This window comes from Salmo salar, chromosome 19, assembly GCF_965601325.2.
Source record: "Salmo salar chromosome 19, fSalSal1, whole genome shotgun sequence".
NCBI classification, from domain to species: Eukaryota; Metazoa; Chordata; class Actinopteri; order Salmoniformes; family Salmonidae; genus Salmo; species Salmo salar.
In genome coordinates this window covers 54,640,470-54,654,339 of record NC_138309.1, presented here as the reverse complement: position 1 = coordinate 54,654,339, position 13,870 = coordinate 54,640,470, and the positions used below count along the sequence as shown (strand labels likewise).

Here is a 13,870-nt window from a genome sequence, read left to right as displayed (position 1 = left end):
TCTGCCCATTCCTGACAGTTTTCCTAAACATGATGTCCAACAAACTATAACTCATCCCTTGAATAGGCTACATGGCTAATTCGGCTATCTTTGAAAGGAATTACAATACCAAAACAAAACAGCTCCACAGTCAAAGACATGACAAGAAAAGAAATGAGAATTGTACAGAAATCCTCTGTGAGTATCATCAGACAATTAGTCACTTGGGGCCTTAAATATTAACCCATAATAAAACTCTGTACCTGGTGACCCTACCAAGTTTCAGGTAAGACCCAAGTGCAGACTGTGTTGAAGTAACAATGTTTCTTGCAACAACAGGGGCAGGCAAACGACAGGTCAAGGCAGGCAGGGGTTGATAATCCAGAGTAGCGGCAAAGGTACAGGACGGCAGGCGGATACCTGGTTGACTGGGGTGCCGGGGGTGAAAGTCGGCGATGAGTGCCGGGTCCAAGATGTCTTTAGCAGGAACCCAGCACCTCTCCTCTGGGCCATAACTCTCCCAGTCAACCAGGTACTGCTCCGTGGATGAACCTTCAGGTTGCGTCTCACAATGTATGCTGGCTGGCCATCGATGACACAGGGGGGAGGGATGGGCCTAGAAACAGAAGACAAGGGGCAGTCAGACAAGGTTTTGACTCTAGACAGAGCCAAGTTAAGAAAAATACGGAGGGTACGGGGCAACAGAGGACGAACAGCAGAGGGGCTAATGATCTTGGAGCGGGGGCAAAAAGTCTCAGCTTCCGGGGATGTAGCCACGGCACTACAGTGTCGTGCCAGCGCCTCAGGCTTGACCTTCTTGGATACCGGTCGGTGCTGCGGAAGTGAAGTGGCCTTACTGAACCTTACTGGCCTTACTGAACCCCTCCCAGAGGTCCTGGTACTCTGTGGAGCTGGCGTTGAGGTCCGGGGAAATTTCCAAGCCCCCAGGAAGACGTCCCGGGGCAGGCAGAGCTGACTTCAGGCAATGAGTGTGGCAGGACGGGCTCCAGCCCACGATGGCACCAGTAGCCCAGCCAAGAGAATCCCAATACCACGGGAACCTGCAGAGACTCAACCAGCAGGAATTGGATCGTCTCACTGTGGTTCCGACACTCGTAGGTTGACGGGGGGGGGGGTCTGGTGTGTGACCCGGCCTATAGAGCGCCCGTTCAGCGCTCTAACAACCATGGGAATGGAGAGGGGTTGAGTGGGGATGCCCAGCTCGGATGCCAGGGTAACGTCCATGAGACTCACATCGGCCCCCGAGTCAATGAGAACCTGGAAAGACTTGGACTGGTCACCCCACCGCAGCATGGCACGGAGAGGGGGGCGAGTAAGGGGAGACGGACATTTTTCTTTAAGGCCCACCAGAGTACTCACTCCAACGAATGAGCTAGGTCTCTTGAAGGGACAGGTAGACACATAATGACCAGCAGTACTGCAATACAGACAACTCTGGGTCTCAAGTCTGCGCACGCGTTCAGCCCTGCAGAGCTGCATCGGCTCGGGAAGAGGTGAATCGGCAGTCTCCGGGGGCTCTTGGAGAACTCGGGTAAGCTTGGATGGGGGGTGGAGGGGGTGGAGACAAGCACAAGGCCAGGTGAAACAGATCAGGGCGTGACATACCCAATGGGGCAGTTACACAATAACAGAGGAAGAAAACCGAGGGGCTGTAACAGACACTGTCAGCTGGCACAGGGTTGGGAGTAGGAAAGCTAGACCAGACAGAATGGACGTCCTGCTAACAAGGATAGCCCAATTCCGATATTTTTCCCACTAATTGGTCTTTTGACCAATTATATCAGAATTTTTTCACAGCAGATATTTTTTCAAAAGACCAAATCGTGAAAGAAATATCATAATTGGGCTGCCTGTCTAAATGCAGCCGTTATGTCCAGCAATCCAGCCTCAGCACTTGGCCAATGTGCTAGTATCGCAGCAGTAGATAGCCCAGTATGATTGATTGCTGAGTGTTAGTGTTTGACATTGTCAGCTACTAGAGGGTTTTCTTGAATGAAACAATAAGTAGAATCAGTGTGTATGAGTAGAATAAACCCATAATAAACTAAATGAATAGGTTAGTTAAACACCAGTGAATGAAATGCAGGTATGTGTGTTTATACTCAACGGGTTGTCTGGCTGTTACAGAGGAATCATCACCCCTCAAGTAAAGCAGAGCTCTTTTTACAGGGGGAGGATGACAGACTGAACACAGGTAAACAAGAGGCCCTTGTGATGTGTTGTCCTCCTGGGGACCAGAAACAGGATCCCATTGACAGACACAATGACCTGGAGGATCTGTCTAGCTTGGTCTCTGTCTGTGGACAACCCAAAAAAACCTGTGGACAACACGCCCCCACCCCCCCCCACCCCCTCCTACCCCTCATCCTCTCTCTCTCTTTCCCTCTCTCAATTCAATTCAATTTAAGGGCTTTATTGGCATGGGAAACATATGTTAACATTGCCAAAGCAAGTGAAATAGTGTCACGTCCTGACCATAGAGAGCTCTTATTTTCTATGGTAGAGTAGGTCAGGGCGTGACTGGGGGTTTTCTAGTTATTATTTTCTATGTGGGGTTCTAGTTTAGTTTTTCTATGTTTTGGTGATTTGTGTGATTCCCAATTAGAGGCAGCTGGTTATCGTTGTCTCTGATTGGGGATCATATATATGTAGCATTTTTTCCACCTGTGAGTTATGGGATATTGTTTATGTTTAGTTGCCTGTTAGCACTGCATTGTCGTCACGGTTCGTTTATTATTTATTGTTTTGTATTTTGCTAAGTTTCACTTTCTAATAAATTATGTGGAACGCTACTCACGCTGCGCTTTGGTCTGATCATTCCAACAAACGTGACAAATAGCTAATAAACAAAAGTGAAATAAACAATACAAATTTACAAATAACATAACACTCACAAAAGTTCCAAAAGAAAAAAGACATTTTAAATCTCATATTAAGTCTATATACAGTGTTGTAATGATGTGCAAATAGTTAAATTACAAAAGGGAAAATAAATAAACAAATATAGGTTTTATTTACAATGGTGTTTGTTCTTCACTGGTTGCTCTTTTCTAATGGCAAAAGGTCACAAATCTTGCTGCTGTGATTGCACACTGTGGTATTTCACCCAGTAGATATGGGAGTTTGTTTTCACATTCTTTGTGGATCTGTGTAATCTGAGGGAAATATGTGTCTCTAATATGGTCACACATTTGGCAGGAGGTCAGGAAGTGCAGCTTATAGTTTCCACCTCATTTTGTGGGCAGTGTGCACATAGCCTGTCTTCTCTTGAGAGCCAGGTCTGCCTTTGGCTGCCTTTCTCAATATCAAGGCTATGCTCACTGTACATAGTCAAAGATTTCCTTAATTTTGGGTCAGTCACAGTGGTCAGGTATTCTGCCACTGTGTACTCTCTGTTTAGGGCCAAATAGCATTCTAGTTTGCTCTGTTTTTTTGTAAATGCTTTCCAATGTGTCAAGTGATTCTCTTTTTTTGTTGTTGTCCTGATTTGGTTGGATCCCACTGGTATGTGGCTCAGTTGGTAGAGCATGGTGTTTGCAACGCCAAGGTTGTGGCTTCGATTCCCACGGGGGGCCAGTAGGAAAAAACTAAAAATGTATGAAATGAAATGTATGCATTCACTACTGTAAGTCACTCTGGATAAGAGCGTCTGCTAAATGACTAAAATGTAAATGTTGGGTCTAGTTGTGTTGCTGTCCTGGGGCTCTGTGGGGTCTGTTTGAGAACAGAGCCCCAGGACCAGCTTGCTTAGGTGGGTCTTCTCCAGGTTCATCTCTCTGTAGGTGATGGCTTTGTTATGGAAGGTTTGGGAATCGCTTCCTTTTAGGTGGTTGTAGAACTGAACGTCTCTTTTCTGGATTTTGATAGTAGTGGGTATCGGCCTATAAGTAGTGGGTATCGGCCTAATTCTGCTCTGCATGCATTATTTGGTGTTTTACATTGTACACAGAGGATATTTTTGCAGAATTCTGCATGCAGAGTCTCAATTTAGTGTTTGCTCCATTTTGGGAATTCTTGGTTGGTGTGTCGGACACTGATGTTTAGGCCGAAGTATGTACAGTTTTTGTGTGTCTAGATGGAATTTGTATTCATGGTCCTGGCAACTGGTCCTTTTTTGGAATCTCTCTCTCTCTCTCTCTAGCCTATTCAAAGGTCCACAAGGTGCAGTGGGCCTCGCTCAATTAAGTAGGTCAGTACGTCTGTCTGTCTTCATTACATGCAGACATTTGCATATGGTCTATGTGAAATTCAGGCACTGAAGCGAAGTTGGTTCTGTCTAACTGGCTAGGGTAAACTATACCCTTACATTTATTGACACCAGATTCAGTTGTCAAACAAACTAAATTTACAACGGCCATGGTAAATGTCAAGAGCACAGATTTGATGGAAATGTGTGCTTTATTAGGTACGTTTAAGTATTTTCAAGCACCAGAGACGCTATTACTTTTCGTAACATTTTTTATACTGCTAGTCGTCCTTCAGATTACATTTATATCAACAATGACCTCAAAATATTTCATATACATGCAAATAAGACTGACCATAGATTTAGAATGTATCGATTTACAACAGTGAGTGACATCATAAATACCGGTTCCATTCTTAGAACCATTCTCAGTAGAATACCAAATCATGGAATGGTATGAGTTCTACATGAATCTGTGCTGCTGAAGTTTTGGATCAAGGTAACATTAATTTATTTTCCATCACCCCTTATCATGGTGCCATCTATTGGTGCTAAATGATACTGACTGAGATTAGTGTATCTTGAATGTGTTATGAAATACCCATCTGGCTAAAAATACCCTTGTTGACAGGGTTGAGTAATGTCACTATAAGGTATGTGTGTGGCTTTAAGGTACCTTATGAACCATGTGACAGATTTCAAAAAACTAAATCGGGCGAAGTCTGAGATGTGGGTCATAGTCTATGCTATTTACAAACATGGGAAGGGGACCAGACCGAACGGGACAAGTTCATTTATATGCCCTACTTTTGACTCAGTCTCGATGTCTTTAAGTTTGATTACAATACTCTCTTAGGGCTTCCAATAGCCAAAGATCAATCTCTCTATCTCCAAGTAAAAGACAACATGTTGTTTTTGCTTTTCTATTCCTGTAGGATGAGGGCCCGCTTAGGTACTTCAGTGTACAAGGAAGTAAATGTAGCAGTAAATTACTTGAGAAATATGAGAATATAACACGAAAATAGTCTAAGATTTTCCACCATTTATGTCTCAACATGACAGGCTTATTTGTACTTATTTGTTCTGATCTTCAACTGTATGCTAACTGTGTACAGAATGTATACAGTAAGGTATTAACAGCAACAACAGTACACTAGCTCTTTCCCTGTAGGCCTCAGACCTAGTTCTAAACAAAATTCAGTTGCTTGGTTACAAAGAAAAACGTGACAAAGCTAGCAGCACTCACAGTGCACCCAGGCCAGGCTGACAGTTAAACACAGGGCCTCAGCTGTGTCCACCTAAAAACGTCAGAGCGATGCACTTCCTGGTTTTTATTTACATGGCTCTCGGTGGCTCTTATGTATAATTCACAGCCAGGGAGATGGAATGATCCTCGACAAACACGGCCGTACCTTGGGACAGTATTCCTGTGTCTTCGCTCTGGAGATTGCACCCTCTCTGGCTCTGCACTGATCTGGGGGTGGTGGACTAACTCCAACGCTGGTAAGAAACAAAACATCATATTTTTCTTGTATTCTATAAGTTCAGAACAAAAGAAACTTGATTGTTGCTGAAAAGTCGTACAGTAGATTCTAGTGTTGATGTCAGTGTTGTAAGACGTTAGGTTAAATAGGGGGAATGTGAGAATAGGTTCAACTTATTCATAATTGTTCATTTAAAGACAAGCTATACAGTAAAATCAATGACTATTCACTCTTTTATTCCAGTAAAAGGTGGGATTGAGAGTTCTTGTGGTCAAGGTGCATGTTCATTCTCTGCTACAGTGGCAAACAACAGCCAGCTGCGTCATTTCCTTAGCTGTAATGTGATGAGCTTAGTTACAGTGAGACAAGTCTATTGTCATGGATACAAGGGATTATGACAATATCTATTACATCAAGTTCTGGTTCTACTAGTAATTCCATTGTTCTACTGTCTACTTCGTGTGTAAAGGAGAAATTAACAGCTTTGTTACGATCCTTGAAGTAGTTAGAACCATAGAAAACCGAATAACATATTGATGGAACAGGTTAAAGCTTAACCAAGGAAAGCACCTTTAATCAAACTTGTTAAACACTAAACTCATAACAAGTTGCACCTCCTTTATTTATTCAAGCACCATGGCCAAGGGCAACAAGCAGTCAAAAGAGCCCAAAGGCCGGAAGATCACCCTAAAGATGGCAAAGCTGGCTCTGAAGCTGACCGTGGACGGCAAACGTCGGCTGGACCTCAGCAACATGGAGATTGCCAGCTTTCCCAAGTGCATCCTGAAGCTGTGTGATGTGGACGAGCTGGACCTGAGCCGCAACATGCTCAAGAAGATCCCTGACTCCATCGACAAGTTCATCAACCTCCGCTGGCTGGATCTCCACAGCAACCAGCTGGACCACGTCCCGGAAGCTATCGGGCACCTCCAGAACCTATACAGCCTCAACCTGTGTAACAACCTACTGAGCAGTATAGGACTCCCCAACGAGATCGGCCTCCTGCAGAAGCTGAGGAGCCTCAACCTGGGCATGAACCTCCTTGAAAGCATCCCGTCCTCCATCGCAGCCCTCAAGGAGCTGCGCCACCTGGGCCTGTTCAACAACCACCTGACCCGGGTGCCCGAGTGCCTCCGCAACCTGCCCCACCTTGAGAGAGTCAACCTGAAGTGTAACCCAATCCCCTCGGGGGATGACAAAGGCATAGACCCCATCCAGAGGGTGGAATGTCTGTACCTGGTGAGGGATAGCTGCCTGTGTGCCTCCTGCCTCAAGAAGGTCAAAGACGCCAGGCAGAGGGTGGACAGCAGGCTAAACAGAGCCCCTGCTCATGGGAGGTCCATATTCGCCGGCCTGATCACACCCAACTCGGTGGCGCAGGAGGACCAGGCCACCTGGAGGTGATTGAGGAACCAGGGTTGTGTCTAGATGGAGTACAGCTATGACTGGAAGTGACTTTTTGTGGCAGGTTAGGATAGCCTCTAAGCTAACCCTAGCCCTTTTCCTAACCTTAACCTAATACTCCTAACCTGCTGCATTATTTATCCTAATCTGCTGCATAAGTTCTCCTAACCTGCTACAAAAAAGTCACTTTCGGGAAGCTCTATTCCACCAAGACAGAACCAGGAACCAGGTCCTCCATGATGTCATCAAAAGGTCATCAAGGACAGATTATTTAGGATGAGAACAGTCCAGGTGTTCCATTGCAATAGCTACTTATTACAAACAATGTATATTAAGCATATCAAGAATTCTGGAAGACAAAAACATTACAGAGGTTACAGTCACACATCCGTAACCACAGCTTTTTATAAGCTGCTGGGTCTGTGGTCTGTTCTACTCTACCACCCTCTAGAGTTTGGACTACTGTAATGTTCTTCAACAAACTACTAGAAGAAAACCTGCCTTAGCTTCACTATACAGTATTCTCATTTGGTGTATTCTAAATCCTTTCACATGTTTCTGTTAATAAATATTATTTCATTCTCATTCTTTATCTGATTATCTGTCTCCTCTGTTCCAGTAAGGAATCTCACTAGGCCCAAGACAACATCCCAGACATAGTTTTTATTTTGTATTTTACCAGGTAAGTTGCGTGTGTAAAGCTGTCATCAAGGCAAAGGCTACCTTGAAGAATCTAAAATCTAGAATATATTTTGATTTGTTTAACACTTTTTGTTTACTACATGATTCCATTTGTGTTATTTCATATTTTTGATGCCTTCACTATTATTCTACAATGTAGAAAATAGTAAAAATTAAGAAAAACCCTTGAATGGGTAGTGTCCAAACTTTTGACTGGTACTTTATGTTTGGCTTGACAATGACAGTGAAGGAGGCAAAAGCACAAACTGATCTGGGACCAGGCTGGCAAAGACTGCCAACACATTTCTGCACCAAGCGTGACGGCTTGATAAGGTCTGTGCACACACCTCAGTGGAACAGCCTTGCTATTAACCTATCTTCCATTTTAATAAACCCTTAAGATACAAGGTCATCACCATCTCCAACATTACACCGTATTTACCATACGGCTGCCTGGGGCTGACGCTGACCAGAGAAGTGCTGAGTCAACAAGAAGATAAAGACGCTAAATCGATAGATTAACTAGTTAGCCAACAGAAACTACACAGTATTGATCTGACCGTTATAAGATCTGATCACTATCAATGTTAAGAGGCAGTATCTGATAAGATCCTCCTTTCTGTGTTCTGTCTATGCAGCCTTGTCACAGGTGAGCAGTCCAACATACTTTGCTTTACACACTGCTCACCACTGTGTCAGCACTATAGGAAATCAATGCACCAGTACACACAGACACACACGCACACACTCCGTCAGTCAGGCTGGCAGAATGCAGTGGAGCAGAAGCCGTGTGTGTGTGTGTGTGTGTGTGTGTGTGTGTGTGTGTGTGTGTGTGTGTGTGTGTGTGTGTGTGTGTGTGTGTGTGTGTGTGTGGGGGGGGGGGGGGGGGGGGGGGGGGGGGGGGATGGACTTTAACACTCATCATTCAGACATACGTGGCAGCCAGTGCATAGTCTGCTATCAGAATGTTCCCCATCACATCCATTAGCAGATGAAATGATGGCCCTTGCTAATTGCCAGTGACAGGGTAATGGGGGTTTAGGCATTGTGTCGGGGAGAACGGGGGCTGCAGGGGCACATGGGAATCAACTTTGTCTCTACAGACGTTACAGGTTTGAACTAATAAGCCCCAATTGGATTTTTTACTGGTCAATTATGAGTGTAGAATGCACTCAGCGTGGTTGGAGTCCACCTCCCACATCAAATTGTTACTACAGATGTCTGTATTCTGGTATAACTGAATATATAGTATTAAATATTTAAAAGAAGATTAAAGAATGACTGGCACTGGAATAGCCCAAACAGTGGTTATAGGTTTTCATTTTTGTATTCAATTACATCATTCATTACAGTAAGGGCCCACCCCTGATATGACCCATATTTCCATTCATTGCATCCTAAATAATTGTCAGTATAACAACAATCTGTGAAGTAATTTAGTCTATACCTGTTTGTAAACGACTCATTCATTTCTTTAGATGCCAGATATTTAATGAAGTGTAAGTCCCCAGCATTCCGACTAACGCTATATTGAGTATAATGAATAGTATGTTTGGCACAGTGTCAACCATCTAAAAAAATCTTTCCTGTAGAAACAAATGATGTAGATCTGCAAAGCCTTCTGTCAATACAGTCACTGCCAAACGCCCCCATAAGAATGGATGGCTGATTCTTGAACACACTGCAAATCAATAAGTCATTCTAAGTCATCACACCTTCAACAGACAGCCAAGACAATCTCACAACAACTACCACACGTATCCATTATGAAAATGTACTTAGGTTAAACTATTCATATCAGAGGAGGCTGGTGGGAGGAGGTATAGGAGGACAGGCTCATTGTAATGGCTGGGATGGAATGGAACTGAGCCAAACATGTGGTTTCCATGTATGATATGTTTGATACCGTTCCATTAATTCCATTCCAGCCATTACAATGAGCCCTTCCTCCTAGAGCTCCTCCCACCAGCCTCCTCTGATGAATATTTAACTTGAGAGCAAAGCTCTGGATTCCCATTTGTAGACAGTCAGCAGTAGCGCTAGTCAGCATATTCCAATTCAGTACAAGGACATGCATTGACAGAAGAAGAGAGGCTACATGTGTATTATAAACTGGGTGGTTCGAGCCCTGAATTCTGATTGGTTGACAGCAGTGGTATATCAGATAGTATACCACGGGTATGAAAAAACATATATTTTTACTGTTCTAATTACATTGGTAGCCAGTTTATAATAGCATTAAGGCACCTCAGGGTTTGTGGTATATGGCCAATATACCACGGCTAAGGGCTGTATCCAGGCACTCCACGTTGCGTCGTGCGAAAGAACAGCCCTTAGCCGTGGTCTATTGGCCACATACCACACTCCCTATGGCCTTATTGCTTAATTACTGTACAGCATTGTTTGCAGGTTTTCACACAGCTAGTGCTAAGCCATGATATTTCCCATTTCAAACAATCCATCTTAAACCACTAAACAACAATACAACATGTGATGCACCTCTGAAATAGACATAGGAGCCCATATTTCATGAGCAGCCCAGTAGTTATGACTGAACAAAAACAGCAGTGCCCAGCCCAACCCTAACCATAGCCCTATACGCCATCCATGGTGGTGAGGTTTTTATTGCTGTCTCATTTTGGGCTTGTGCTAGGGTGTGTGTTGCCCTCCCCCCTCTGGGCTCTGTAATAAGAGCATCTGTGGTCTACAGGGCAGTGCTGATTCAATTGCAATGGAGGATTTAAAGCTATTATCCTCCATACAGGAAGAGGAGGATGAAGAGGGGGAGAAGAGGAGGAGGAGGATGAAGAGAATAAGTGGAGGATATCTGGGCTGCTGCTGCCTGACTGAGGGACATATTCTTAGAGAGATGCGGAAATGAGGGAGAGAGAAAGGGAGAGAGAGGGAGGGATGGAGGGAAGGAGAGACAATATTCATAGATCTAGAGATGAGAGAGGCAGAGAGAGATAATTAACAGAGATCTAGAGATGAGAGAGGCAGAGAGAGATACAGAGATCTAGAGATGACAAAAGGCAGAGATAATATACAGAGATCTAGAGATGAGAGAGGCAGAGATAGATAATATACAGAGATCTAGAGATGAGAGAGGCAGAGAGAGATAATATACAGAGATTTAGAGATGACAAAGTCAGAGATAATGTACAGAGATCTAGAGATGAGAGGCAGAAAGAGATAATATACAGAGATCTAGAGATGTGAGAAGCAGAGAGAGATAATTAACAGAGATCTAGAGATGAGAGAGGCAGAGAGAGATACAGAGATCTAGAGATGAGAGAAGCAGAGAGGGATAATATACAGAGATCTAGAGATGACAAAGGCATAGATAATATACAGAGATCTAGAGATGAGAGAGGCAGAGAGAGATAATATACAGAGATCTAGAGATGTGAGAGGCAGAGAGAGATAATATACAGAGATCTAGAGATAAGAGAGGCAGAGAGAGATAATATACAGAGATCTAGAGATGTGAGAGGCAGAGAGAGATAATATACAGAGATCTAGAGATGAGAGAGGCAGAGAGAGATAATATACAGAGATCTAGAGATGAGAGAGGCAGAGAGAGATAATATACAGAGATCTAGAGACGAGAGAGGCAGAGACGAGAGAAAGAAAAGGAAGAACACAGAGGGAGAAGAAGAGAGAAAGTGAGAAAATGACAGAACATCTGTGGAAAAACAGGGAAACACACAGCTGTAGCCGATTAAGATGGTAGCTGCCAGCCAGAGAGAGAGGAAGAGTGAGAGCTTGCTGTTGCTGCTGCTGCTGCTGCTGTTGCCTACTCCTTGTGTGTTTCAGCCCCAGTGAAGCCTGCGCTTGGAAGGACATTCTGATCACACACAGGCATTTACCTGTCAGTGTGGTGTAGTAAGAGTGGGATGAGATCCCCCCTCCCTCCACCCTCCCTACCGGCGTGGTCTCCCTGGCGATGAATAATGCAGCAGGGATGGGTGGAGGCCACTGAGCGTGTGCGAGGAGGAGGGATCCCTCCCCCTCAGCCTCAGCCCCCTAGCTTGCTGTTGCTGCTGCTGCTGTTGCCTACTACAGAACGTCAGTGGCAGAGAGGAGAGGAGAGAGGAGAGGCAGGACAGAGGAGAGGATGGTGTGTTAAGAGAGAGTGATAGAGAGCAAGAGCAAGAGGGGTGGGGTGCCGGACGGACGGACGGACGGATGAACATGCCCAGAGGGGAGAGTGTGGTCTTCCTGCGATGACAGCCATGCTGAGTCCCAAGATTAGACAGACCAGGAGAGGTGAGAGAGCCGAGCGCATTGTATTTTTCTCTACCACTACTACCTAACCATACTACTACTACTACCACTACATATCTGAATGGAGCATATGGCCGGTACACACGGGTCTTTCTACTATGATGCTGTCAATGACATCATCATCTCCTGTTTCATCTTGATAATGCTGATCAGATGCTTGTCTGTCAATTGCTGCTTTTGATGCATTGAATGGTGAACGTCAAAATGATGCAGGTGTGTTTAGATAGTGAATGTGAAACCGTGAATATCACTGGATATAGGGATAGGTCACTTTGTTATCTTTGTTCTGTTATTCTCTCTAAAATAAGATACAATTGACAGTGTATGATAAACGAAATGGATTAATGAAATAGATTCAATTAGCTTTGTGGTTCTAAAATACACACATTCTCTGCATAGATGTTGTAATTGGAATGTGATTGCTTCCTTTTATTCATTCAACAAAACACATGACGAAATCCGATTTCAATTCCTGGTCCATAGAAAATCTATTTCCTGGTCCATGGAAACCTCATTAAATAGCCCACATCGCAGCTGTTTCACTATTGTTTTTTTGGAATGAGAGATCCCACTACTGTACTATATTACACATCATGGACAGTACTGACAGCTAAGCTACAGGCACAGTAGTACACACACACAGCATAGATAAGTACCCCCCCCCCCCCACCCCCCACCCCCCGATCCGAGTGGAGCCTACTACAGTTTCTCCGGCAATGCAAACACTCCACTAATTCTCAATGGGTTAATACATTCATCAACCGCAGATGAGTCAGTGGAAATGATGCACCTGTAACTCTACCAGCTCCTTCCCAGGCATCATAAATCACACAGCAACCAGATTCATGAAATTGAATTTCTCAAAATGGATTCCATGCTTGGAGAAAAAGAGCCAGGTAATTTGTCTTGTGGCTGATAAGTCTACCCATTGTGACAGGTTAATGGATAGCTATTCTTCGATGTGGAGAGGGGACTATACATCTATATCGTGTGATGATGAATTCGCAGCTCAAATGTGCATTAACAATAGTGACTGGATATCATAGGCTATAGTACGTGTGTGTGCAATGCAATCATGCAGTCATATTTCTCTATGGTCATGATGACTATCTCTGGGTTGAGTTTTCACCCACGTTGAAACATCATACTGTAAGGTAGGTATGAGATCAACAGGAAAACAGCCACACTTAGTCTATGTCATTACTATGGATCAGAGCCATGTATTTAGCTAACGTGGCTGCGTCATAATGCTCATTCTAGACATGATATTCCTCATGTAATGTTAATGGGGAGCCAACATGGCTGCCATAGAATGTTGTAGTGTCATGTAAATGCATCATAATGCTCATTCTAGACATGATATTCCTCATGTACTGTTAATGGAGAGCCAACATGGCTGCCATAGAATGTTGTAATGTCATGTAAATGCATCATAATGCTCATTCTAGACATGATATTCCTCATGTACTGTTAATGGAGAGCCAACATGGCTGCCATAGAATGTTGTAGTGTCATGTAAATGCATCATAATGCTCATTCTAGACATGATATTCCTCATGTCATTTACAAAATAGCCTCCAACACTCTACTCAACAAATTGGATGCAGTCTATCACAGTGCCATCCGTTTTGTCACCAAAGCCCCATACACTACCCACCACTGCGACCTGTACGCTCTCGTTGGCTGGCCCTCGCTTCATACTCGTCGCCAAACCCACTGGCTCCAGGTCATCTACAAGACCTTGCTAGGTAAAGTCCCGCCTTATCTCTGCTCGCTGGTCACCATAGCTGCACCCACCTGTAGCACGCGTTCCTGCAGGTATATCTCA

The 13,870-nt window shown here is 44.2% G+C and overlaps 2 protein-coding genes across 2 annotated transcripts in view; both read left to right on the top strand.

Annotated features, from left to right (window-relative positions):
* The first annotated feature begins 5,417 nt into the window (after positions 1-5,417).
* Positions 5,418-7,664, top strand: LOC106579048 (leucine-rich repeat-containing protein 18). The gene is made up of 2 exons (XM_014158475.3): positions 5,418-5,689; positions 6,303-7,664. The coding sequence occupies exon 2, from the start codon at positions 6,307-6,309 to the stop codon at positions 7,072-7,074; it is 768 nt and encodes a 255-aa protein (XP_014013950.3). The 5' UTR covers positions 5,418-5,689; positions 6,303-6,306; the 3' UTR covers positions 7,075-7,664.
* A 2,898-nt stretch (positions 7,665-10,562) lies between these two features.
* The window catches only part of LOC106579003 (rho GTPase-activating protein 22), a 37,673-nt gene continuing 34,365 nt past the window's right edge, over positions 10,563-13,870 (top strand). The window contains exon 1 of the mRNA XM_014158385.3: positions 10,563-12,024. Coding sequence (XP_014013860.2) covers positions 11,982-12,024 — 43 coding nt within the window. The 5' untranslated portion in view covers positions 10,563-11,981. The remainder of the gene's footprint in view (positions 12,025-13,870) is intronic.

What these genes read in the sequence shown, in the direction of transcription:
- LOC106579048 (XM_014158475.3), top strand. Translation starts at nt 6,307, where the DNA reads ATGGCCAAGGGCAACAAGCAGTCAAAAGAGCCCAAAGGCCGGAAGATC.